This window comes from Pavona decussata, unplaced genomic scaffold (assembly GCF_977016875.1).
Source record: "Pavona decussata unplaced genomic scaffold, jaPavDecu1.1 SCAFFOLD_15, whole genome shotgun sequence".
Lineage (NCBI taxonomy): Eukaryota > Metazoa > Cnidaria > Anthozoa > Scleractinia > Agariciidae > Pavona > Pavona decussata.
In genome coordinates, this window is record NW_028145438.1 from 183,592 (window position 1) to 209,820 (window position 26,229).

General features: G+C 39.0%; 2 protein-coding genes across 9 annotated transcripts in view; both read right to left on the reverse strand.

Annotated features, from left to right (window-relative positions):
• The window catches only part of LOC146487517 (caspase-3-like), a 165,602-nt gene extending 157,714 nt beyond the window's left edge, over positions 1–7,888 (reverse strand). For 3 of the 4 annotated variants that reach the window (XR_014856871.1, XR_014856870.1, XM_085084251.1), the window contains exon 1: positions 7,790–7,888. The gene's annotated coding sequence lies outside the window, so the exon portion shown is untranslated. The remainder of the gene's footprint in view (positions 1–7,789) is intronic. The other variant, XM_085084234.1, reaches the window with a different exon arrangement.
• LOC146487521 (uncharacterized) overlaps positions 1–26,229 on the reverse strand; it is a 169,459-nt gene that overhangs the window by 89,874 nt on the left and 53,356 nt on the right. For 2 of the 5 annotated variants that reach the window (XM_085084152.1, XM_085084171.1), the window contains 5 exons: positions 15,588–17,788; positions 14,963–15,020; positions 14,079–14,321; positions 13,617–13,694; positions 10,626–13,032 (listed from right to left, as the gene is read on the reverse strand). In XM_085084152.1, coding sequence (XP_084940278.1) covers positions 12,839–13,032; positions 13,617–13,694; positions 14,079–14,321; positions 14,963–15,020; positions 15,588–17,788 — 2,774 coding nt within the window. In that variant the 3' untranslated portion in view covers positions 10,626–12,838. Of the gene's footprint in view, positions 1–10,625; positions 13,033–13,616; positions 13,695–14,078; positions 14,322–14,962; positions 15,021–15,587; positions 17,789–26,229 lie in introns of those variants that run through there. The other 3 variants (XR_014856832.1, XM_085084162.1, XM_085084163.1) reach the window with 3 other exon arrangements.

Genomic DNA, 26,229 nt, shown 5'->3' on the forward strand with positions numbered 1-26,229 from the left:
ACAGTACGATTTTACGATTTTCCCAAAATGTAATTATCCTTTACAAATTTATGCGTGGTGTTTTAATCCCGTGTGATGCCAGACTCATAACAGTTCGAGCTTTGAGCCACAGCAAACAACCTCAATACGCCCTTTCAAGAACAATTTAAACGGGACTTGTCCGTTGCACTTCTATTGCAGTACGTCTCTTCAATTATCTAGGACAGATCGAAGCGACTCTACACACGTCGCTGCTCAATCGAATCATCGCCTCCTGCACTTTCGAAATCCCTGGTACAAGAAAGAAACAAAATTTATTTGAAGTTCCATTTTTAAAGTTAGTTATAACGCAACATTTCTTCATTCATACAGATTGACGAAGGACAAGAAGGAGAGGAGCAAGGCAACAAGAAGTTCAAATCATGTTAATGTTTATGCAATAAACAATCATCTTTGATGGAAGTTATTTTCTTGGGATTGGTGTTTCTTTTTGATCGGCTATCGCTCAGGAATTCTGTGCTTCAGCCAAAACCGCTCGAGGTTTCCTCGGTCCACCACGACGCTATGAGGCTTTCGATAGATATCAAAATGAGCTTTGTCAATTAATTATGGACAAAGATTGTACCCTATTTTCCTGATGTCAGGCCAAAATTCCTATTCTAAACCTTTGCTTGTGCACAATTCACTGTGCGACCGAAATCGAATGTTGAATTAGAGCCCCATCAAAATGTTTTCGTATTGAAATGGCCATCATCTTGAAAGAAGATGGTTGCTATGATAACATGTCACGTGAACTGTAAGTTGCGGTTTGATTGGCTAATAGTTTGTTTTGGTCCCGGTTATCAAATTTGATAACTGTGCCGGACTGTTTAAGGCGTTTTTTTTTTTTTGGGAGAATCCAAAAACGGATTTGGGATTTGAGATCATAGTAAAAAAAGGGAAGATCTTAAGGACGGTGCCTACTAATACCGAAGTATTTTTGTGCGGCTTATGACTATGCGGGAAAAACAGATCTTAGCAAGGCCTCTTGGAACCCAAAATGAAAATTGGGGGAAACCACGCATTTTTCAGAGATAATTAAGCAATAATATCTCTAAAAAGCGCCAAAATATAAAGTAATGTATGGGATTTTTTTCCTAAATTGAAGCTTTATTATCTCTGAAAAATGCATAGTTACCCCTAATTTTCTTTTGAGATACCAAAAACACTTGCTAAGTTCTGCTTTCTCAGTATAGTTTTAAACCGCGCAAAATTATCCCTGTATTAGTAGGCACCACCCATAGGAAACTCGAGTATCTCGAGATACGCAGAACCTATGCGCAGTAACAATAATAGGCACCGTCCTTAAAAAGGATCATTTGCCATGACAACGCGGGATGGAAAGAAGACACAACACCACTCACTCTATCACGTGGAAATATTCTGCTAAAACGAGTACTAAGGGTCCATTTAGTTGAAAAAACGCAACAAGGAAAGAAAAAGCGTAGTGATCGATAAAAACACCTGAAGCAAAAATAATGACCTAGCTAGTCAAATTCCTCTAATTAATGTATTATAACATTAAGTGTATGAGCAGTGCGTGTTTCGTCTGTGAGTGTGTGCGTTGAATATGTATATAGATGTTTACATTTAAAATGCTTTTTTACAGGACTAGTGTCTAACTTAGAAAACTATATGGTTTACTTAGGCGCTAGGCGTTTCCACATTAGATATTTATGTTTAGTTATCCGTATTAATGTTTTTTTTTTTTAACTTTAAATTAACTAAATATTCATATATCACCGTTTTCATTTGAGGCCGGAGGCCGGACGTTTCGTCCGCTCGTTTGCCATTCCATGTCCGGTACTTTGAGATCAATATTGACGATTTTTTTTTTACTACTGTATTATATATTTTTCTTCCTAAGGCATCTCGATGTCATGAACATACTGACTAGAGGATAACAGAATAATCAATTACAATCTTCAAAACGGCCATATAACTCTTTTTTCTTTGCTTATTGAGCGGCGGGATATTTAATTGGTTTCCCCTCTTCATTTAAACGGAGTTGAAGTGACTATTTCGTTCTCATTCCTACACTCTTGATGAATGGACTACAACCCAAGTTACCAAACATTTTTGAGAATGAAATAAATTCGCAATGATAAGCCAATGAAAATCCTGTTGTTGCCATTCTCCCTCCCCCTCCCCCTACCAACTGACCATTTTCTTTCAGTAATTTACTTCTTAAAGAGAATTTTAGTGAGCGCCAGCATTGCCTAGGAAACTGTTTCCTTGGTTCCAGAAACGCTGGAAATGGCGTTTCTGAGTATTCTATTTTAAAAATTTCTCCAGACCCCCCTAGGTGCTTCCGCCGTCGGCGCTCGAGAGGCGCCTTACGGCGCCAAGAAAACATTCACGTCCGGTGCTTTCAGAAGTATGTCTGCTACTTTACAAAACAGTTGAAAACCCCGATATATGTATCAATACAATCTTAAAAGGAAGTGTGAAAAATAAAGTTGTTGTTGTTGATAAAATGTTACTAATCGACGACTATCAAGGGTATTTTTGCACTCAAATTGTTTAGCTGTAGGTAAGGTGCGTCCAGTTGCCGTAAAGTACCTTTTCATGTATTTTTTATTTTGCGTAAAATCTGTACAGAAACGTAGCTTTTTACGACCTCCTCGTTATAGGAAAGTCAAAATGGCGTGAGCAAAACGGTTCAGTCATTTACGGTAATTGTTGTGTATCATTTATGCACGGAAAACCGCTTGTCGAAAATACGTTTTTCGAATCCCTTCCCAAAACAAAACGCGCTCAGGTGTTGAATAAAAAAAAAATCCGGATTTAGATTTGATCTGAAGAATCTACCCGGAGTATGGATTTTATAGATTCATGATCCGTTTTTGGATTTCAGCAAAACAAAACAAAAAAAACCAAAGTCCGGATTTTCCAAAAAAAAAAAAAAAAAAAAAACGCACACTGAGTTAGAGAGCCTCTCCTAATCTTTCCTGATTGGTTTATTGCGGTTTCATTTCAAAAAGTGCAGACCTCATAGGAAACAGTAGCCTCGAGCAAGCTCTCGGAGCAGAGGAGGGACGGGGAGTGGAGAAGGAGCGAGAGCTTGCAACGATGTCTTAGGAATTTGAATGCCGCACCATTACTCCCCGCGGCTCCCTGCTGTCCTAGCCGTCAGAATTTGGCCAATCAGCGCAAACTGGAAACGATAGCAAACGTAAACAAACACGTGAAAGGTACAATGTTATCACATACACTTCGAAAGACGGGAATCCTTGCTGACAAAAACTCCAGTTCGTCCGATCAAGTATCCCTACCGTGTGCCACAAAAATCAGAGAAATCAATCGAAATCTGAAATGCTTTGGCTAGGATCACTAAGTCACCGGAAAGACGCAATTTTTAACCTTCGGCTCAGTCATGACCCAGTATATGCCTTAGGCGTTCACTTATCTTACAGCCATGAAACCACTGTTAAGAAAAAATTTTTTGAGAAAAACTGGAAACATTAAAAAAGACCTTTAATATGTGGTCTTAAAGAGACATCTCATTACAAAGTAGAATAATTATTGTCAAAACCTTAGCTCTGTCCAAGCCTATACTGTGGTGTCTTGGAAACTCAACCAAAATAAAAAAGAAGGTGGTTTAAGCATGAAAGATTTCTCTTTTTTTCGATAAAGCGTTGAAACGTACTTTGGTCAAACGCCTTTGTTTCGGAATTAACGCTCCTTGGAAGTATATTCCAACCTATTTCTTAGCAACGTTCTGTCGTTCAATAAACAAGTCATTTGATAATTAAGCTTAGCACCGCCTGAAAACAAAGAAGCCGTGCTTCAGGAAATCATCTGGAACAACAGATTTATAAAGATTGAAAATCCGTTTTTTACTCCAAATGGCGCCGAAACGGCGTCAAGCAGACAAAAGGTCTCTTCGCCGTTCCGGAAAACTGTTTTTTTTTTTTTTTTTTTTGCTGTTCGAAGTGCTAGCCAACAAATTTCATATAAAAGGACGTCATTTCTGCGCCATCACAGCCTTGTATCGGCCATCCCAGGTGAATGGAAAAAACGTTTGTTCAAAAAGGAAAGCGGTTCAACACCTGCATTAGCCTCATGTAGTTGAAGTAACTTAAGCAGTTGCGAAAAGAAAGCCTCAAAAAATTTCAGGCTTGAATGGGATTCGAACCCATGACCTCTGCGTCGCAAAGGTCAGGGGTTCGAATTCAGTTCAAGCCTGCTTTTTTTTTTTTCAGGCTTTCTTTTCGCAACTGCTTAAGTTGCGTAGTAACTACGAGGATCTTTCTTCTATTTGATATTTCATCTGCAGTTCAAAATGTATGTTTCATATATTTACATTTATTTAAATAAACAAAATTAATTATGTTCCGATACAAAATCATTCACCATATCTTATAAAAAGTTTCATCTCCGCTCTGTCCGTTCTGCAAACAAAACAATGCATGAAAACGTATTTCGCTCAATTCCTTTACTTTTAGCGGTTCATCCTCTATTAAAAACTAGAGGAGCAAAAACTTGGCTCCAGTCTCCCGCATAATGCAGAACTGATGGCCGTTTGGAGCAACAGCGAGAAAAGTATGCATTGCTTTTAAAATACAGTCCAAACTTCAGATTTTTTAAAAAAATATTTTTCCATTAAGGGAAAAGGATGCTTATTTAATAGAGTGTGACACCTACCACAAAAGAAAGTGAGTTGTTTTTAAAAGTGTCCAGAATAGTAGAATTTATGGTTTCGAGCAGTACGCAATGCGGTTACGTTTGTTTTAAGAACAGCCTAAAACAGACCTTGCTTCTTAAAGTTTGAATGCAAATGTCAGTTGGTGGCCTTGAAAACTAATTAAACTGGGATGACCTTAGATAATGCTGGGCCATTTTGTATATACTGGCACATTTGTGTTGAGCATCGTTTTAGTGGTACGCCAAGGGGAATGTGACCGGATCAAGTGGCTTTATCAGTATGTTCTAAGCATAGCTGTAAAGTGAAAAAGGCTTAACCTTAGTATTTTCCACTTGATTATCGTATAGTTAGGGCTACACTTTACGACTTTGTTGGAATTTTGTTCAGTACTTCGAAAGTGGGCATCAAATGAAAAGATAATAGGGCTTAAAGTTGGGCTCTTTCCGGTTTGTCGTTATATGCCGGTAGGAGCCACAACTTTAGATTACTGACGTGTACAACAGAAATATTCCTATGGGCCATAAGTTTTGCTTAAGAAAGTTCAAAACTTGATGACTCTTGATTTGACTGAATAATTTTCTAGCATTGTACACGAAGTAACGAAAAGTGATCAAAATTAAGCTAAAAATCAACCTAAGGGGACCCCCACAAGGCTGTTATCTAAATCTCAGCTCAAATAAGGTCAATGAAGCTAAAACTTTGGTATATTGCACAAGCCTTCACAGTAACTACGTGTGCCTATTTTGTGTAAAATCCCTCAGATTGAAGTTTAATTTAAATTACATCATAATAAATCAGCATGGTCATCGAAGAAGCTGGGCAGGGTAATGGTGTGTTCTCTTTTGTCTGTATTAAGTATTATTTAGTTACTTTTCTCCATCAGCAATATACGACTCTGGAAACAAACACCGAGTCAATTTATAACTGGACAACTTGCTGTATTATTGAGCTGATTCACTTCAATGTTTTGTGGTTAATTTAAATAAATTCAGTTTCATTGTTTAGGGCCTCTGTTTTTTCGTCTCTACGTTACTTTATGAGGATTGCTATTGCTTTGTGTAAACGAGGTCTCTGTGAATAAACTTGTTCCTGCGACTCGTCGCATCGCGTAAACAGTACAGCCGGGACTAGTTCCTGCAACAAGTCCCGTGACTGGACTAATCTTCTCGTGAGTGCCGGCCTTAATTCTGTTGTAACAGTTTGAGGCCATCTGAATCTCAAGAGACGAAGCCTCTAAATCAAAACTTGCTTGCAAAACGACGCCCGTAATCATACAGCACCGGTACCTTATGCGTAAAATTAATTTCGGTGAACGCTTCGATCATCGCGAAAGCCATCGATCGAAGAATATGAAGATAGCTACGAATATGTCGATATCGACTGACCTACCATATTCGTTTTGCATGGAGAATTTGTATTTGAAAATTGCCATAAATTTAGTTCCTCAGAAAGAAAATATTCATCTTCCTATCGGTGTCTTTTGATAATCACTACAAGTACGTTTCGCTTACAAATGAATCGTCGTTGTTGCCACCTCAACAAGTAATTCCTTTTAGCTGATTATTCGAGGCGTTTCACAACCGGAACCTGGAAGCAGACTTCACTGAGCGAAGTCGTGAGTTTATACCGCGTACTAGTATACAATTGAGCGGTGATGCTCTGCTGAATTGATATCAAATTAAGCGTCCGCTCGGTTCCTCGAGTCTGTCTAGAATTATCTTTTTTTGGAGTCTATTGCATCTTTAGCTGACCATATTCATGGCCTTCATTCAACGCCTTGGTTTTTCCAATTTTTTGGCTCGATATGCTTCTTCATAATAAGCTATGACAAGTTTTATTTATACTTTAACACTGCAAACTTAATGATATAATTAATTTCTGAGAAAATGACGTCATGTCTGCCACTGGAAAGGGAAAAACCCATAAATTGCGCGCTATATGAAATTTGCATAAATGAACTCCATCAGTTAAAAAGATAGTGTCACAGTCATGAAAAGTTCATTTTCCTTCCTGTCAACTACCAAGTAAATTAAAAAATCCATGTGATTAACTCGACTGGTATTTTTTGTTTTGATGGCGAGATATATAAAGCCAAGAGCAAGCGTGTGATAAAGGGAATCCTAAACTTACAACGACTAACAAACGCCAGTGAAATGTTAATTTTTTTTAATGATATTCGACAGCGCACAAAAGTCCTCAGACATAGAAATGAAAATGAAAATGAAAAATTGATCATGAAGTTATTTACTTTTTCTTCTCACTGACTTGTTATATAGGGTCAAGCTTCACGTTCCATGCGAAACCAAACGTACTTCCAACTAGTGGAAACAACGCAAAGAGATTCGCATTGTGTCGTGTTCAACAAATTATAAGGAAACATGGCACAATGCCACCAACAAGCTCGAGGGGAAAACCCCTTAATCTAACATGCAGAATTAAATTACAATCATGAATTCAGTCAAAACAGTTTCGATGCTTTTCCTTTTCGAAAATAATCAAACTGAAGAAAAATACGAGGTGGCTTATTATCTGTAGCTTTATGTTTTCTACAAATACCGGATTTTGAACAACACGTTTGCGAAGAGCCAGTCACAAAGGATTCAACTGTGTTCTTATATACCGGCTGTGATAATCACTGGTGCAAGACATCGTATTTGCAACCTGATAACAACCTGATATAACTGAATGTATATTAGACTTAAAAGATGTTTTCATCTTAGTTCAATTCCTACCTATGCGTTACTCGATTTACAGTACTGACTAACCCCGGCAGAATTACTCCAGTTAAATTACTTCCGCCCAGAAACTACATCACAACATTCAACAAACAATGAGGTTATAAAGCCTTTGCAAGCTTTTACGATTAATCGCCTCTGTCAAGACGTAAGTTTGATTTCTTTCAACCAGAAGACTACAATGAAACCGCAAATATAGTCTTAATTCTGGACTGTATTACCCACTTAATTAACTAGCTCGACAGCGCACGCAATTTGCTTTTGATTTTCCGATAACTGAATTCAGCTTTGAGCGACTGAAAGCATTGAAAATAAGTTTAAATTGCTCGTAACCATGTTTAACCCCGATGTTTTGGAATTTTAATTCATATCCTGGTTAGTTACTTACCTTTTGTAGATATTCAATCGCAGACACAGCCAAAGAGTTCGAACAGCACGACGTATCGCTAAAACGATCAGACGATCTTCAATTCAAGGAAGTCTTAACGAGCCCTCAGACTCTTTGGCCAGCCGCTTCTTGCCTGGAGACAGTCTCGTACCCAGAGTGCTCAGACTCCTTGGCCTGCGGCTGGTCGTGGAGGTACAGCGGAGAAAGTGGGGAGGACTGTTGGAATTATGATCGAATTGGCCCGTTCAACAATAAGATTGGGACCGAGAGTCAAATTTCTAACAAAACTGGTCGCATTTCTCAGAAATTTGTCTGCAACTAATTTTAGAAGCAATCTTTTGAAACTTAATAGGGGACTGAATTCTAGCCTGCATAGTGGATTACATTGTCACTGAATTCTAAAATGGTCGCGGGAGAAGGGAAGGTTTGCTGTGTAAGACAGTTAGGACGACTCAAAGAACATTTCCAACCGCGGATTTTATCGATTCTCAAAGAGGAATTTGACCAAATTGTAAGGGATCAAAGCCACAAGCTCCATGATCTGCTGCCGACACGCAATGAGTCTAATTATTGTACCCGTAGCCAGAGATACTTTAAACTACCGATTTGTAAGACAGATAAGTTTAAAAACACTTTTATTATGGCGAACAGTTTTGATTATTAGTAGTAATCCTAATTATTAGTAGTTACGGTTTTTATAATATTTGTCATATATTTATAGATAATTTTTAGTTCCCTTGTAAAGTAAGTCATATTTCAGCAGGCCCGGGGGCTGTAATGATTTTGCTTCTTAATAAAGCTATCTAGAGTAATCAATTTTACAATGGCAGGTCCAGGTAGTTCAAAACCATATCAGTGTTGTGTATCCATTATAGAAGCTATGTCCTCGATGGAAAAGGGGGGTTGGTTTCTGAAGAAACCGTGGTGCTGCATCGGTGGGGGTATAGAAATTAATCTTCGGTTTATCAACCCAGTTGATAACTGTGAAAAGGTAAATTGGCCACCACAAAGAGATTCGGAGGTGCTGGCGTTTCAAGCGTTACAATGTAGCCCTTCCTCAGAGCTGATTGCTAACGCTGAAAACTTCAGCACTCGAATCTCTTTGCGGTGACCAATTTACCTTTTAGTTGTTAATCCTCGATGAAAAAACAACCTTGTCAATGCCTGGTGCTGTTTTCATTGCAATAAAAAAATGGGCTTTCCTGAGACGGTGACATTCGTACTGAACGCCGGAGACATTTGGTCCAAGCAACGAGCTACTAAATCCCCAAACATCTTTTGATCAGTAATAAAATAGAAACAGCGGTGATAAACATAACAAACTTTATATAACTTGACGTTTCGTATGCTAGTCAACATACATTTTCAAAAGTGACCGTTATTTTTTTTACGCCTATATATATAATGGTGATGAATCTACTAAAGAGCTACAGTTAATTGATAAAGCATCAGCTTCTCACTGCTGACCTTGACATTAAAAGCTAGCTTTAGTTTTTAAATAAACAAGGTTTCATTGATTTTACAGTGATAACCACTTTATCTCGACGCTAAAATATCGAAATGTTCCCACTTGATATTGTGTCTGGTGGTTTTGGCATGGCCAGCAATGGCTGACGACTGCTATCATTTTTAGCGAGGGCCTTGAAGTGTTCCGCTTTCCTGTCATGAAGTCGTCGCTTTGTTTCACCGATGTAAAAATCATTGCAGTTCCAACAACCGTCTTTGAAAATGATTCTAGATCAGTATTAAGAACGATTCAAGCGGTCCTTGTAAGGAAAGAAGGATTTGATATGTGATTAACCCCCTTTAAACTAAAAAAATTTAACGGTCACTTTTGAAAATGTACGTTGAACAGCATCACCACCGTTTGTATTTTATTTCTGATCAAACTATGATGAACCAAGAACAAAAGTCTTTACGATACTATGTTTTGATCAATTTGTGTATGTAGTAGCTGGCAACTCTTACAATACAGAATGTTCCGTTGTGTGCAAATTTTGAAAACTTCCGCCGCAGCATCTGTATTTTGATAGACAGCGTGTTGGGAGCTAACTTGCGACTGCTGCGCACATGGTCGCACATGGTCCCATGGTCGCTGCGCGCTGCCGGTACAGTGCTCTACCAATTACGAGCTCCCGGTTGGTTTGATAGCTAAATTGGTAGAGCACTGCACCGGAATCGCACAGGTCAAGGGTTCAAATTCCGTTTAAGCTTGAATATTTTCAGGCTTTCTTTTCGCAACTTCTTTAAATTGCGTTTATAACTTTCTGTAAAATTCTGTTTTTTTTAAAAAAGATGGGTTGACTAGTAGGATAGTATGATGACCGGAACTTTGAAAAATGAATTCAGGTGCAGGAGGGCGAGACATTATGAGACATCTTCATTCAATTGGGGCTCTGTCTTCTCGCTCTTGGGGGTGGGAAAAAGAGAGACCGTGGCATGACCAGTTAAGTTAAGCGACCCAAAGAATCGGTTTTTTCACTTAAAAAAGAAAAAAAAAAAACATGTAAAACTCCTAAAAACTCAAATATCTTTCCTGTCATAAAGTGACAGACAAAAGAAAACATTTTACAAGTGTCAATCATGACACATGTAACCTGATGTGAAGGATACTTTAAGCGTTTTACATGAAGTTTTTTTTTTGATTTTTGGGGTCACATGACCTCTTCGATGGAGAAAAACGTTTTGGGTCGTTTTGTGAGACCACGGGGTTTTTTGGAGTACATGTATTGTATTTTTGTCTAGAAAAGGAATAAACGGTCAATTGGAACCATAACCTTCGCTTCCCACCCCTCTCCCCCTTCCCCTCGCTCCTAAGAAGTACAGCTCTATGATATAAAGAAACAAATATTAATACAAAAGGTTTTAATCTACTCAAATGCCGTTAAAGACCTACAGTATTGCACGACTTCATTTAATTGAGCGTGAAAGAGAAACTAAAATATAACATGCACTAAATGCTGCTATGCAATCTTCCTAACAACATCTTCAAACCGTTAAAGGCAGTAGATCTTGTATTTTAACAAAAATTATTTGCAAATCTTATGGACAACTCAGTTGGCTTGAGATTTAACTTATACTAAGCTCTTTTTGGTCGCCTGTAGCGAGCCGATTGTCGGGCTGTACCGGCCTATGCATAAAAAGGGAAACAATAAAACAAAAAATAGCCAATATTTTTTTTAAGTAAAATAGAAAGAAGTCCACCAATTCGCACCAGATGGAGCAATCCACTGCTTCAAAGCGCTGGCAGGTTACTCCTCAAGATCAAAATGGAGTTAAAATAGAATCTGGGTAATCTTAAGTTAATATTGGTAAGTATGATTCCAAACTGCTTGAACAGAGTTAAAAAGTTTTAAATTTGCATCTTTTACCAGCGCTTCTGGCAGGCATAATAAGGCAGCCAATTTTGCGAGCAGAATTTATCCAAGCCAACTCAAAGCGTAGTCCGTTTCCAAGAGTAAATTTTATCGCACGCACTGGCGGTGAAACTTAATTCAAAATCAGGCTGCTTGTGCGATTAAAACCCCTTCGTCTCGCCGCCGACTAATAGTTAACTACAATACTAGACTAAAAATACATTTCTTTTGCAAAGTTAACTTTTCCGGGAATCAACATTGATGGAACCATCTAAAATAGTTTTCGTGGAGTTCAGATTGCAAACGAAAGGTTCTCAGTTTACCTTGCAAACGAATTTTTTCTTTGCTCAAACAAACAGAACGTCTGCAACAAGCGCATATCGATCAACATTTCTTGAAACATGCACCTTGGACAAAAGACGAGCGAGGCTATTCTCAACACGAAGAATGATCAACGAGAGTTCTGAGTTCTATGCAGTCAAAATTCTCCACATATTCAACGAACGAAATGAGCAGAGAAAATTACTCGAACAGTTTTTACATCATCATTTGCATCACTCTTTCTTCTTTTATCGTTAAAACTTTGACCCTTTTTGAGGTTAGGCTCCAACAGGAGAAACAGGAGAAAACCACGTGAGCAATCTGACTTCAAAGATCTCATAAAAGAGGGTCCTACATATATCAAAAAGAGTGTAATAACATGTGCTAACTAACGGCATTGGTATTTCATATATACTACCATACTACTATATAAAAACTTTCCTCTTGACGTAAACCTATATTTTTTTTTCACTTTTTCGATTTTCACTTCTTTTTAGCCTAATTATTCACAAAACATATCAAAATTGTTCTACAGACATTATTTGTGGGTAATATTTTGCATAATTCAAACTTTAAGTAAACATATCAGTCTTTCATTAGAGATAATAGTGAAAACATTACAAACTGTGAGTGCACATATAACATCAGAGCTGACAAGTCCGACTCTTATATAATCATTAATATCAGTTTAGTGTTTCCATACACTATGTTACTAAAATAATTTACACGAGTAGCTTAAAAACCGTCAGGAGCGCAGTGAAAGCCGACGATAAACAAGCTACCTCTTACACTGCTTAATAGTAATACCAAAAGTTAAGCCTAAACGAAATCCTTTTTTTTAACTTTATGCACACTATACACAAACATGATCAAACTACCTGTACCACTGCGTAATAGTAATACCAAAACTCCTTTTGCCCAGCGGCCGACTTAAAGATCGGATGGCCGAATTGTATACTAGGTACTCGCTGGTTGAAATTACTGGTTGTTGGCTCTTTTTGAAGCCCAACAATTTTTTTGGTAAATCATGAGAGGTCTCCTACGGTAGGGTTAATAACAAGAACTACAGAAAGCGAAGCGGTCATCGCTTAACATTTGTCTATTGCTTACATGACGGCAGGCGCAGTCACATTCGGTTTGCATTGTTAACCTATCGAGACCAATGAGAACTATTTCTCAGTAACACCTTTGGTAACTAATTAATTCAACAGATGAAAACAAAATTCAGCTCCTCAGCTTTAAGAGAAACTTTAAAAATTGTGTCTTAAACAATCTCGGACAAATAATATTTCTAGCACATATATACATATTACAGAATGGTTGTGTGTTGTCTCCTCAAAGAGTTTTGTCCAATATTAGTACAGCGTACTATTTACAGTAAGTCAGCTGCTCCTGGAAGCTCACTTTCCACTAAGTTGTCGTAGAGTTCTCCAACACGGAAACAGCGGTGTTGCGCCATAACGTTGAGGACAACATCACAGGGGTTGGGGATTCTCTTATCAAGGAAGCGGATCTCATTGTTAGACATGCCTAGCCTCTCTGCAAGCAGTTTCCATTCATCGCCGCCTGATAGAAAGAACAATTCATGCACTCATAACTTACTGTGGTATGTAAAATAAGTGATCAAAATTTAAAGTAATTGACCATGCAAAAGATATTACCAAAAGATATTATTATGGGATTTTTTTCTATTTTGTCACATTTATTCGAGAAACTATAAAATACTACTTTTAACTTTTTTAAAAGTATTTAATAGTTAAAACTATTTCTGTGACCATGTTAATGATTAATCGTGAAGATAAATCATACCCCAGGATTTTTTATTATTATTTTAAAATAACTTTATTGAGACTACAAATTGTGAACCATTAATACATTAAATTAATACATCAAAACTGTAAGTCCTAAAGGTGAAGACCCATTGCATTGGAAGGAGCGCGGATAGTGTTATTTAAGACAATAGTAAATCCGGAGGGAAAAGACCTGGACTACTAATTACGATTAGTTATAATTAAGTTTAATATAAAACGGAGCTTTTGATGGAATCTCTCATATGGTTGTAATTTAATTTAATCTTTCCTTTTCTTCTTGAAAAAGCAACTTGTTGGAATTCAGTAATAGAGAAGTCTGTAGCACACTTTCGCACTCACCACTAAGACAAAATGTTAATTCCTTTCTCTGCTTGAATGGGATGCATCCAATATCAAGGTCTTCCGGCAACAAAGGGCCTGGTTTAGACAAACAACAATATCTGTAGACGATACAAAGAGTGCACAGGAGCCTGGGAAATTTGCACGCATGGCTCGAGCGTTTGGATACAGATTGAGATAAATGGTGGGAAGTATTAGGGATATGCATACGCTGTTTTGGTACGATTCAGCCAACATATGGATTGTTTTCTCTTTCCCTGGTAGTAACAGTAAAGTTGCATTTTTGCCACAATTTAGTTGGCTTCAAGCATAGCCAAGAAGGCACGGCGTTTATGGTGTATCTTTCAGAAAATAGAGAAATTGTTCGCAAAATGACACTTGTAATTTTACGGCGGTGAAATTAAATAATAATTACCTTTAAACGACCTAACTCTATAATCTAGGTATACATAGTTAACTCACCGGTAGTGCCGGCAGGGGCAATCGTCCTCAAGTGTTTTACTACGTCCATCCTCCTTTCAGATTTCGCAGCATTAGCAAGACATCGGATCCAGCGTTTCGCCTCAGGATCTGGATTTTCCAGTGTAGTTTGATTCAACTGCAGACAGTCTTGTAGCCGAACAACAACTTCCTTAGGATCACATGACTGAGACTGAATGGAATCAAGAACGCCAGCGGGGAGAGTAAGTGGTGCTCCATTCGTTCCTTCAAAACAAATATCAAATAAATACCATTTTACAAGGTTAAAAAGTTAAATAAAAGGAATAAGAAACCAAGTATCATTTCCATTCGCTCAAAAGATTTCTGTTGACAAAAATATTATGTTCTTGTTTCTCTTTTTTCTTGGTTTTATTGAATGTTTCTTCATAATAACAAATTCAGGTTAGAATTCCCATTGTAATGGGACGGTACCAAAACCAGTTCAAGAGCCAAGAGCACCTTGGAACACAAGTAGCCATATGGCGACTTGACTAGGTCTAACCTGCGACCAGGGTCAATTTAAACAGCATTCTTATTTTCTGTTGCGTGTCCGTTGCTACTTTTTGTTTCGCATTTCTCACTGGAAAACAAAATAGAGCCTGATCGCACCAGTTAGAAGATGAGGTCTGGTAATAAGCATTAATCCTGTCCTCAGGTGGTTGGTGTTACGGTTTTGCGAAATAATACGTGATGTTCTGGTGTTTCAAGGTTCAGTGCATTCCATAGTATAAGCATTCTTGACGAAACTTGTAAGCCTCAGTGTAAGAATTGTACCGTATACGTACGAAAAATGCCGCCAGGTCAAATAGTGGAAGAAGCCAGGGGTTAAAAGGTCGGTATAAAACATCGCCGTTAAAAGAACCTACCGTCCTTGAAAGGAACGATGCTTCTTTCATCGATACCAAGTCCAGTAGCAGCTTCCTCCTGGAAGAACAAAATTATACGTTGTAATTCTTCCTTTATGTTTTGTTTTACCTTTGTTGTTACACGATTTACATATTTCTCGGCACTATGAATACCAGAAGATGAATATGAATATGTTTTCACGATTACCATTGATACATATAAAGGCTATTTCATCTGATAGGTCAGCTGAGTGATGAACGAACTGCTAAGGTTCTCATGGGGTTAAAAGTAGAAATTTTTATAAAAGAGTTTCGTAGATTCAAAAGCAGTGAAGAGTGTTTTTGAGCCTCCTGATTGGCTACCAAAACTCGGGAAAGTATTTACTATTCACCACCCGGCATCCTCCTCGACTTCGAACGAGTTTTTTGGAATACGTTTAGGAAAAAAAAAGGCTAAGCAAGGCTGGCTAACCGCAGTTAAAATAATTATTCGTCTTAGTTGTTGTTGGCGGCGATGGCGATTAAGGGTAACGTACCTATTTACCGAGGGGGAAAGCCACCTCCAAATCATTCAAAACGTGTTACGTAACTATGGCGACGAGGTACAATAACCATAAATTATTTCTACCTTAGAGATTAAACCAACCTGTTTAACTGCAATCCTGTCTTCTTGTGCACCTGAAAATGAGAACCAAGGTGCAAACGCCTTCGTGCGAATTCTGCAATCCCTGAGGCCACCCCTGGTGCAGTATTGGACCTTCTGCAATTCCATTTCTGACAAAAAATGTAGGCACTCGCAACCACGTACTTCATGAGCGCGACATTTGACAGAACCGTTTTGAGAACAAACTGGACAGCACACACATGTTTCGTATCGCATGTTTTTCAGCCAGCCAAATTCCAGCCGCATGCACTCCAGAATCAGTTTCAGTTTGCCATGTATATCACGGCTCATGGTAGGATCAAATTGGAAATGGCTAAACCCTGCCGCTTCCACCTCAACAGCAGCACTTCCATTGTGAAGGATGACTTCGATAGACGAGGAATGGCAGAGAAAAGTAACAAACGCTCCTCCTTCAGGAAGGATGTGAAACAGTGCAAAATTATGGAACAGCTCAGGATTTAGCATGCTCTTCCAATCCTCCTTGCACCACTTGTAAACGTGCAGAATTAGTCGGGAGAACAGGCCTGGAGGCACCCGACCAGATTTGAACCTCACAAAAAGTGAAGGAATTTGCACAGAAGCAAGAAGCTCAAGGACGTCCTCTGTCGGAGGAGACATCAACATCGATGGTACAAGGTACTGTTTGTTTGTGTCTAGGGGAGGCCAGGAACAGACCAAGCTAAATCTTTCCATTATTGCAATGAGGCTTTGGCAAGTTACTTGGCTTTCAAACAGGGGTCTCCATGCATGATATAGCAGTCGTTCATCCAGTATTCCAGTCCTCTCGAGCTTAAGCCACAGATCTTCAACGTTTTCGTCTGAGTGCTCGTAACTTTTAACGGTAATTACCTTCTTGAGGACATCAATGAGCCACTGGGGGTCCAAAATCACCATTGCCTCTAACTCTGGCGTTTCACTGAAATGAATCAAAATTCTCTGATCATGTAGAAAGTTCAACACTGTCCTTAACTGGTCATGGTCATTTATTGCGCACTTAACTGAGGCAACTTCTCTGGCTTTCTCGAAAGGAATCCACTTGAAGCCGTCTTTGCGCAAGAGTTGCAGCTCATTTTCATACCTCAACCACTTCAATGGAATAGCCTCTTTCACCTGGGGCAGCTTCTTAGCAACAGCAAGTATTTCCGCCCTCAGGCGAACAATTTCTGGACACTCTTGCTTGCCTCCTGATTTTGTGTTGTCGACAACAAAGACGTCCTTAAATAGGTGATTACCATAAATCTTCTCTCGTAAGAATCCATACAGTTCGAGCGCCAGCTGCCTGGGATCCGTGTTGTGATAAGGCTTGTCTGCATGAGTGCACACTAAAAATACTGGAGGCAATCTTGTAGGTGTTATGTCAGACACAGCAGCGCCCTCAAACGGAGCATCTGGACGAACCAAAGAATAAACTGAAGACATCCAAAAATCAAGATAGTCAAGATTGTTCTTACCGTCACTGATTTCTTTGTTTATCTTGTACAATCCTTTTCTGACAGGAACGTTGGCTTTCTCGTGTGGATTAAGACTTAAGTCATAAGCCAGAAGATAGATAGCTTTTTCGGTCAGGAAGATTGGATGAGTGGTGTAGTAGACTGACTGTCCGCCAAAATCCCACAGAATTGAATATATTTCTTCCTCTTCGTCGACCGACTGATCGTCTAGAAGCATATTTGCAACCAATGTCGCTAACTCTTCCGATACCTCTGATACCAACATCTTTTCCATGGCTTCCTCCTCTGTTGGTTTTGTGCTTGTACATGGTTCATCTGAAGGTCTAAACGAGAGATTTCTTTCGTCCATGGTGACTGGTGATTCTTCGTCTTCGGATTCTCCTGGATGATTGGGATCTCTTTTTTCCTTTCTCAAGTCGTGAATCATCAATTTCGCCGCGTACTGATTAAAAAAGAACTTTGAATCGTAATCAGTTTCTTTTCTTCTCTCGCCTGTCTTCCAAATCGCTGTCGAGACTTTAAAATATGAAGGATCTTTCTCTATTCCTTCTGTGCTTCTTTCTGTTGCGCTGAAAGTTTCTCCTGTTAAAGACTTCTTAAGACTGGTCTTTCCTGCCCGATCTTGCCCAATTATCATCACTGGTATTCTTTTGATGTGCGTTTTCCCATCCTTAAGAGCACTATTGTACGTTTGAAAAGCCAAGGGACCACGGGAAAGAATCTCTGAGGGAACTAGGTTAACGAAATAAATAGAGATAGTGATTTTAGTTTTCTGCATTGGCTAAACGTCTTTGATCTATAATCAAGAATTGATAAATCGTAGTCTGCCTGTGCAACAGGAACACGAACGAATGAAAATACATTCATGTAATGAGCCACAAATAAGAAGTCTTAGTGGCTGTCCGCGTTAGAACGGATAAGGCAAATTTCGAGTTTGCACCGATTTCGCTAATTTTTTTCTAGGAACATCAATCATTACATCCCATAAACAATGCAAATATCACATTTACTGAGCTCAAACTATTCAATATCCATTTTACGTTCAATTTAAAGCGTTACCTTACTTGTATGTAATTCAGTAGTTAAAAATTCTCTCCTTTCTCCCTCTTATAGTGATGTGAACTGGTTTCTTTACGTTTTGTGACGCAGTGTTTATCAACGTATCAAGACTCCGTTCTTCATTTCAGTCTTATTACACGGAATGCCCGCAGGGCAGGCCGTGTCTAGATTTCGGTCGGGTATCTTTTTTTTTTCTTCATTGTATACACAAATGTGCACATTAATTTATGCATTAAAATATGTCCTCCCCTGGTAGGGATGTATTGTTCTGATTGTATTCAACAAAAGCGGCCCAATCAAAAACCATTATTCGGGCACATATCACGAGAGAGGGGACCCACTCATCCCTTTCTGTGTGACGTCAAATTATTATTTGATTTATTCATTAAACCTTGATTAAATTCTACCCTCTCCCAGAAGGGATTTATTGTTCTGATTGTCTTGAACAAAAACAACCCAATCAAAATATATTATCGACGCGTTTATCACGAGGGAGGGGACCCACTTATCTCTACCTGTGTGACGTCAAAGCAAGTCATCATTTCGAAAAGTTGTTTTTGTTCAATGGCGGCCACATGTATGAATTTAAGACCCTAATCTGCCGTTTTCAGAGAGAAAACAAACCTTGTTCAAGCAGTAAATCGAAATAATAACTTCTAGGTAGTACTCGACAGTATAAATGGTGGAAATTGGGAAAGTTCACAGCAAAGAAACTCCGCTTTAAAGAACAGATCGAATAATCAACGCGAAGGATTAGAGCTAGAGGAGGCCAGACCAGTTCAGCGGGGTCACGACGTTATTGCATAGTTATTTCTGGTATGATTCCTAGTAACACAACGATAAGTATCACCCAATATATCTGAATAAAACCATTCAGACAATTATTTCAATTGCCAAGGGAGGATAGTTTTTAAATATCTGCGAAACATACAATGGGGAATAATTGGGGCTACATTAAGCATTCCGTGTAATGCCATTAGAGGGGCATCTTGTTTTTTTTTTTTCTTCGTGGTAGCCACAAATCTGTACATTAATTTATTCATTAAACTTTCCCCTCTCCTACTCGGGATGTAATGTTCTTATTGTCTTCAACAACAGCAGGCCAATCAAAATCCATTCTTGTGGCTTTTATCGCGAGGGAGGGGACCCACTCAGCCCCACCTGTGTGACGTCAACGCATCATTTGATATATTTATTAAAGACGGATTAAATTGTCGAGCCATATTGTTAACATGTTGTGGACTCAAGTGTGCCGTTTTCAAACAAAAACTTTCACCATTTTGAAGCGGTAAATCGAAAGAATAACTTCTAAGACACACCCGACATTTAAAACAGTGGAAATTGGTGAGTTCCTAGCGAAGGAATCGTGCTTTGTTTGACAGTCTTAGACCACGACGCGAGACTAAAAAGAGGTCATTGAAAAGCTTACGTTATCGTAATAGAATTTCACAAATTTCCGGTTATAGTCTAAGTCACGTAACACAAGGGAAACAACGTAACGCGATCGTCGTGACTCAAACTATTCCATTAGCAAGGATAGTTTTATCAATCGGCGAAGCATACAGTTGGAATAAATGAATCAGCCCCAGCATCACGCGTAATGCCAGTATAGCAGGCATCTTGTTTTTTACACGGAATGCCCGCAGGGCTGGCCGTGTCTAGGTTTCGGTCGGGTATCTTTTTTTTTTTCTTCGTCGTAGTCACAAATCGACAAATTAATTTGTGCATTAAAATATGTCCTCCCCTAGTGGGGATGTATTGTTCTGCTTGTCTTCAACAAAAGCAGGCCAATCAAAATCTATTATTCGGCACATATCACGAGAGAGGGGACCCACTCATCCCTTCCTGTGTGACATCAAATCATTATTGGATTTATTCATTAAACCTTGATTAAATTCTACCCTCTCCCAGAAGGGATTTATTGTTCTGATTGTCTTGAACTAAAACAGCCCAATCAAAATATATTATCGGCGCGTATATCACGAGGGAGGGGACCCACTTATCTCTACCTGTGTGACGTCAAAGCAAGTCATCATTTCGAAAAGTTGTTTTTGTTCAATGGCGGCCACATGTATGAATTTAGGACTCTGATCTGCCGTTTTCAGAGAGAAAACAAACCTTTTTCAAGCAGTAAATCGAAATAATAACTTCTAGGTAGTACTCGACAGTATAAACGGTGGAAATTGGGAGAGTACACAGCAAAGAAACTCCACTTTAAAAAACACATCGAATAATCAACGCGAAGGATTAGAGCTAGAGGAGGCCAGACCAGTTCAGCAGGGTCATGACGATATTGCATAGTTATTTCTGGTATGATTCCCGGTAACACAACGATAAGTATCGCGCAATATATCTGAATAAAACCATTTAGACAATTATTTCAATTGCCAAGGGAGGACAGTTTTTAAATATCTGCGAAACATTTGGGGAATAATTGGGTCTACATTAAGCATTTCGTGTAATGCCATTAGAGGTGCATCTTGTTGAATTAAAACCCAGATGTGTTTCAATTTGAATATTTTATTAAAACCCTCCTAGCACATATGTACATTCCGAAAGGTCGACATTACTTAAAAATGTCTGCTATTCTATCCAGTTGTTCGCTGCATGAAAAATGACAGACTCATTGTGGATTCAGCAGAGACAAGGAGAGCTTTGTTTCGCTTATATTGAAAAAATTGTAACTCAGTCAGAATTTCACAGAAAACAAAAGTTAAACCTTTAAATCGTTATTGACAAATGGAACTTTAATGTGTAAAATATTCAAGCTGTTTGAGCAAGGAATGACGTTTTGACAGCACCGGCAATGTATAGATAAATTGTAGAGTCCCCAAAGGTAAATTGGGTACTTTTGAGGTCACCTTGTAAACCGTCTCGCCAACAACGAAAAAGATCGCATTGAGTTCAGTAAGTGTGATATTTGTTTATGGGATATAATGATTGCTGTTCATAGAAAAAATCAGCAAAATCGGTGAAAAGTCGAAATTTGCCTTATCCGTTCTAACGTGGACAGCCTCTTAAACATACATTTCATTTCGATGATAGGAGTAGTGTATCACTAGATAACTTTGCTGACAGAACGAACATTGATTAAATCGAACAAAGACCTTCGCAGTTATTTATGCAACTTAAGGAGTTGCAAAAAGAATTCCCGAAAAAGATTCAGGCTTGAACAGTACCAACTGAACTATCAAGCCAACTGGGTGCTGGTGATATGGTGAGTTCGTAATATACTTCCGTACCATTCCAAGTGGGTGTCAAAGTAAACAATAAAACCACAATCAAAGGAGCTAAATTATTGGAAATGAGCGTTGAACGTTATTGCGTGGTATACCGAACACAAATTTATTTTCTCTGCTCAGTTGTTCCTGTCTGACACCCACTGGAACCATTACGTCCTGAGGACAAAAAGCACTTTCCTGGTCTGTAGACGTTGAACCGAAAGGTCATCATTATATGTTACAAACCAGAAATAACAATTGATTAGCAATGTGCGTTCGACTCAACCTGGCGCCGAAATACTATTCATAGATTAACCTTTCGTAATGCGTTTGCTGTCAATTTTCGCCAATTTGTGACCTAAGCAGCAACTTCTCCGTCCTCAAGAAATGCAACGGAAAGTTAGACTGTTTCATTAATGAGATGTTGTTTATAAAGAAGTAGAAGCCTTGCCTGAACACGCAATTGGGCACTTGAAAAGACGTTGTTCAGAATCCTTGGTGCCTAAGGAGCATTCGTTTTCCCGTTCGTCAATTTGGCATGAGCCTTTGGTTTCTGCTGAAAACTTTAAAAAATTTAAAACCATCTTGGTTTAAAAGTCTAAAAAAGCGACGACGTTTCGATTTTTGCTTAACGTCATTATCAAGTCAGTGATGAGCGAAATGAAAACGAATGTAAATGTAAAAGAATTCCTTAGAGACAAATAAAAGCGAAAACATGTGATTATAAAAGAAGTATTCGCACGCCATGTAAAGAGTCATGTAAAGAGTTTGGCGCGAAGAGTCTTTCTGAGTATTTAACGCAGGGTTCAATTCACATTCAAATTTGTAGACCACGCATTGATTGTTGACAATAGGGGGCTTCTTCTCTTTTAGAGCGAGAATTTGGCCAATCTTCTTAGATTGAAAGCCGGGTTTAATTTGGACTCCAATGTTGGCGCTGAAATTTTGCATTTGCTTCTTGACGGAGTTAACTGATTGTTGATCTTTAAATGGTTGTGGGACCATGATGGTAGAGCTGTCATCCATTGTATTCCTGTCTGCATCGATGTTGTCGTTGTTGTTATGGAAAAAATTGTTGATCGCTGAATTGATCAAATTAATTGGGTAGTCGAGGTTGAGGAACGTAGAGTGGAGCTTGTTGGACTCATCAGAAAACGCAGTAGGGGTAGATGACAGCTGATGTGCACGATGGATCATGGTGGTGAGTAAGAAGTCTTTGCAACGTTTGTCCACATGGCTGTGGTAGTGTAGAAGTAGGCCAGCGTTTGTGGACTTTCTGTAGACTGATGTTTCGAGCCTGTTGCCACTTTTGGTAATGTTCATACCAACAAAAGAAATGGCATTCTGTTCAGCTATCTCCATGGTGAATTTCAAGTTTCTGTGGCAAGAGTTCAATTTCAATTTTCAATTTGTTTAACGAATCTCTTCTTCTACGTCCTTTGGTTTCTGTTTCAGGTATTGCATGGAGGAATGGTGAAAAAGCACGGAACTGAAAGAATACTGTTCGACCGTGCAGTGCCCGTGTCAAGGACCGGTGACCGAGTACTACATTTTGAGGTAGAGACCGTGTTCGGGCAGGGTCGGAGTTTTTTTTTTCTCGGGAAGCAAAAAAAAAATTTTCAGACTAGCACCCGTGCCCGAGAACCGGACCCAAGCACTAGTCTAAAGGTAAGAAAAAGATTACTCCGAGGTCGGGGAAGGAAGAAAATGGGTTGAAACATAAACAAGAATGTATAAACAGCATCGATTTAACCCCCTTATTGCGGTGTCATGTCCTTAAAGTGCGTTTGAAGACATCAAGGTTGAGGGGTACCAAAGGTTACTGTCTTTATTTCTTGAACAAACAGTGCGTAGCCAAATTCGAGAGCGGTAAACAAGATTGCCGCATATTTGCGTCATAGGCCATTGTCTTTACATCATGAATAGAGTGCAGAGAAATCTTATTGGTGTGCGGTGGAATAAAAGTAGAAAACATCATTCTCAGAGCAAAGGGTATCATGCTACAGTGTTACTTTAGAGAAGCAGCATTGTTAAGTTCTTTCTAATGTCAGGCGTAAACGATATGATGGGGTATCATCGTTTAAAGTGTGGACAGAAAACTTTGTATACGTTTACGAATGTAAACACAAACGTGTAGACGGAACCCTAGCTTGGGTGAACTCAGTTAAAAGGGCCAAATTCTCAAACTAGCTGCGTCGGCTCAACTTGCCAAATATACTGCAATTTCTAGCCTGCGTGGCAGGTGCGGGCGCGCACAAAGCGAGGGAGCGCGAAGGGGAACCCCTTCTATCCTCCTCGTTGTTAGCCCTAAGATTAAGACAGTGGCTAACTGCCTCACTACGTGTCAGTGTATTCCACTGTACGCGAATGAGAATAAACTGCTGAATAACGGGTTTGACCGATGCTTTCTATACTACTACAGTGTAGTTATGTAGAGATAATTTGTCCCTGCCTTTTCAGGGGCACCCAACGGATCGTTTCGGCAAATTACCTGTTCGGAAGGCCCTTAATCCCCTACAATTTTCTGAAGGAAATTTTCACCCCGAACTTTCGTGATATGGGAAATTTAAGGCCTAGTGTTTTCGGATTGATAAAAATGTCGTTTCGGTTGCCGAAAAAAGGTCGGCTAAGATTTTCGGAAAGGAAATAAGACGTAAGGTTTTCGGGTAATGGACAAATATGTCCTAGTAATTTCGAAAAGACTGAAGTTCCCCTAGAATGACCGAACAGATATAAATATATTAGCGAAGTCTGAATTAAACCTACAGAGCTTTAAAAGCACTCCAGATAGCCTAAAATTGCGTTTCAAAGGATCTGAGAGAAAACTGTCGTTGGGTGCCCCTGCCTATTAGGAAGAAATCCCATTAATCTGGGGATGACTGCATCAACATAAATATAGTCATAGGGGATTTTCTTGTACTCATGAATAAAATGCCAAGGAAGCTCATTAGATTGCGGAAGAATATATCAATGTAGAAAACGTCATACTTGCCAAGTATTGCGAAACGGCTCTTTCACGTTCAAGTTAAAGGCATCATTACTTATTTCTTTTTCACATGATTCAAAATCACTGAGCGATTCCCCGAAAGCAGTTTTGATTTCTCCGCAACGATTGTAATTGCCGTCTGCGAAAAAATACTCTTCCAGAACAAAGTTTTAATACTTGTTGCTCTTCCATGAACTCAGTTCTAAAATGCCATGTGAACATATTTCACTGCCTCAGTATTTGTTGGATTCAAGACTAAATCAAGCTGCTGAGAAAACTATGATACCCAGTTCTATTTTTAATAAGACTTATGTGAATTACATCATGTCACTTTTGCCACCACAAATCCATTGTGCCACTACCAACAAAATTCTATCGTTCCCTCACAAACCCACCACTGACACCATCACGACCACTATTACCGGGACAAAGGTGGGGTGCAAAAAAGGTAAAGGAAGGTTACAGAGGTTAGATAGGTAGGTACAGGAAAGGTACAGAAAGGGCGCAGGACAGTATGGATGGGGTGCAAACGGGTTACAATAGAGGTGGAAAAAGTGTACCGGAGTACATGAAGCAGGAGGAAAACGTCAGGTGAAAGAGGAGGAAAGGATGTGGGGTTGGTATGAGGTAGACAGTGGAAGTCCATGTAGAGAGGATGTACGGTCGATGAGGGAGGTGGTTGAGTTCACTGAAGTGCACCAAGTACAAAGCCATAGTTCTAGAATAACACTTGAGCTTGACGTGATGACGTCCGAACTCGTGTCAGGCTCACAGTTTACCAAGTTTACGCAACTTGGTTATTTTACTACTTGATCGATACGCCAACTCAACCTTATAAGTTGTAACGGCGCATTTCGTCACAAAAGGCCCTATCAATCTAACCTATCTGCTTAGATATAAAACAAAAGTAGTTATGACCATTTCAATATGCAAACTAACTAATAATAACCAGCAACATTATCTTAACATTAAAATTGCGCAATGATCGCTCATCTCGAAAAAGCGAACTCCCCATATTTGTTTGAAAATGCGAAAGGGGCAACTTACATCTATGGTCTAGAGGCAAACTATTCCATAGTTGGCTATTGGTAACGGTAAATGTCCTTCTACCTTCATTTTCTCTATTATATCGATGCATTTTTCTTTGCTTTCTTTCTTTTGGTCTGTCAATCAATTTCATTCAGTTTAACTTATCTCCTTTTCTGAACAATTTAGGGCCTAGCTGTCTCAAATTGGACTCTGCATTAATTCACAGCATCTTTGGGTATAGATTAAAGTACGTACACCTGTTCTAAAAATGGCACGCAAAGTATCTTGGGTGAAAACATTGTTTATTTTTTTGTGCACTAAATATTATTTTCGAACAATTTGCAATGTTTGAAACTGCCTTCCATTTGGCAATATGAGAATTTACAGGGACGTGATTTTGGTCATATGATCTAGGGAAATTTTTTGAACTTTGACTCTGATACACTTCAGTCAGTGTTGCCGTTGTTTTCCGCTTTCAATCGAGCAATAAAAAATCCAGTGCAACAATCCTTGGTGACGGACACGTCAACTTCAAATTTTATACCAGCGTAATAAAAAACCTTCGAAAATTGTGGACTAAGTATGTGATGAAAACTGGTGTAATTATAAATTACAGCGGTGTCTTTGGTGAGCTTGGTTGCTAACGCGTTGGTGGGTGAAAAAGGAACATCTGGTTGGAAAAAAGAAATGTCATGTCCACGTGAAGGAAGACGGAAAAGGTTAAGAGTAAATGTCAGTAAAAATCGAGGAAAATTCAAAAAACGTGGCCACGGTCAAAAAATCGATTTCGCTCATACTTTTTCAGTTTGAAGGCCTAGGTAAGTGACTGAAGGATATGAGGTTAGTTTTTTGAAATATTCCATTTAACGGCAGAAAAC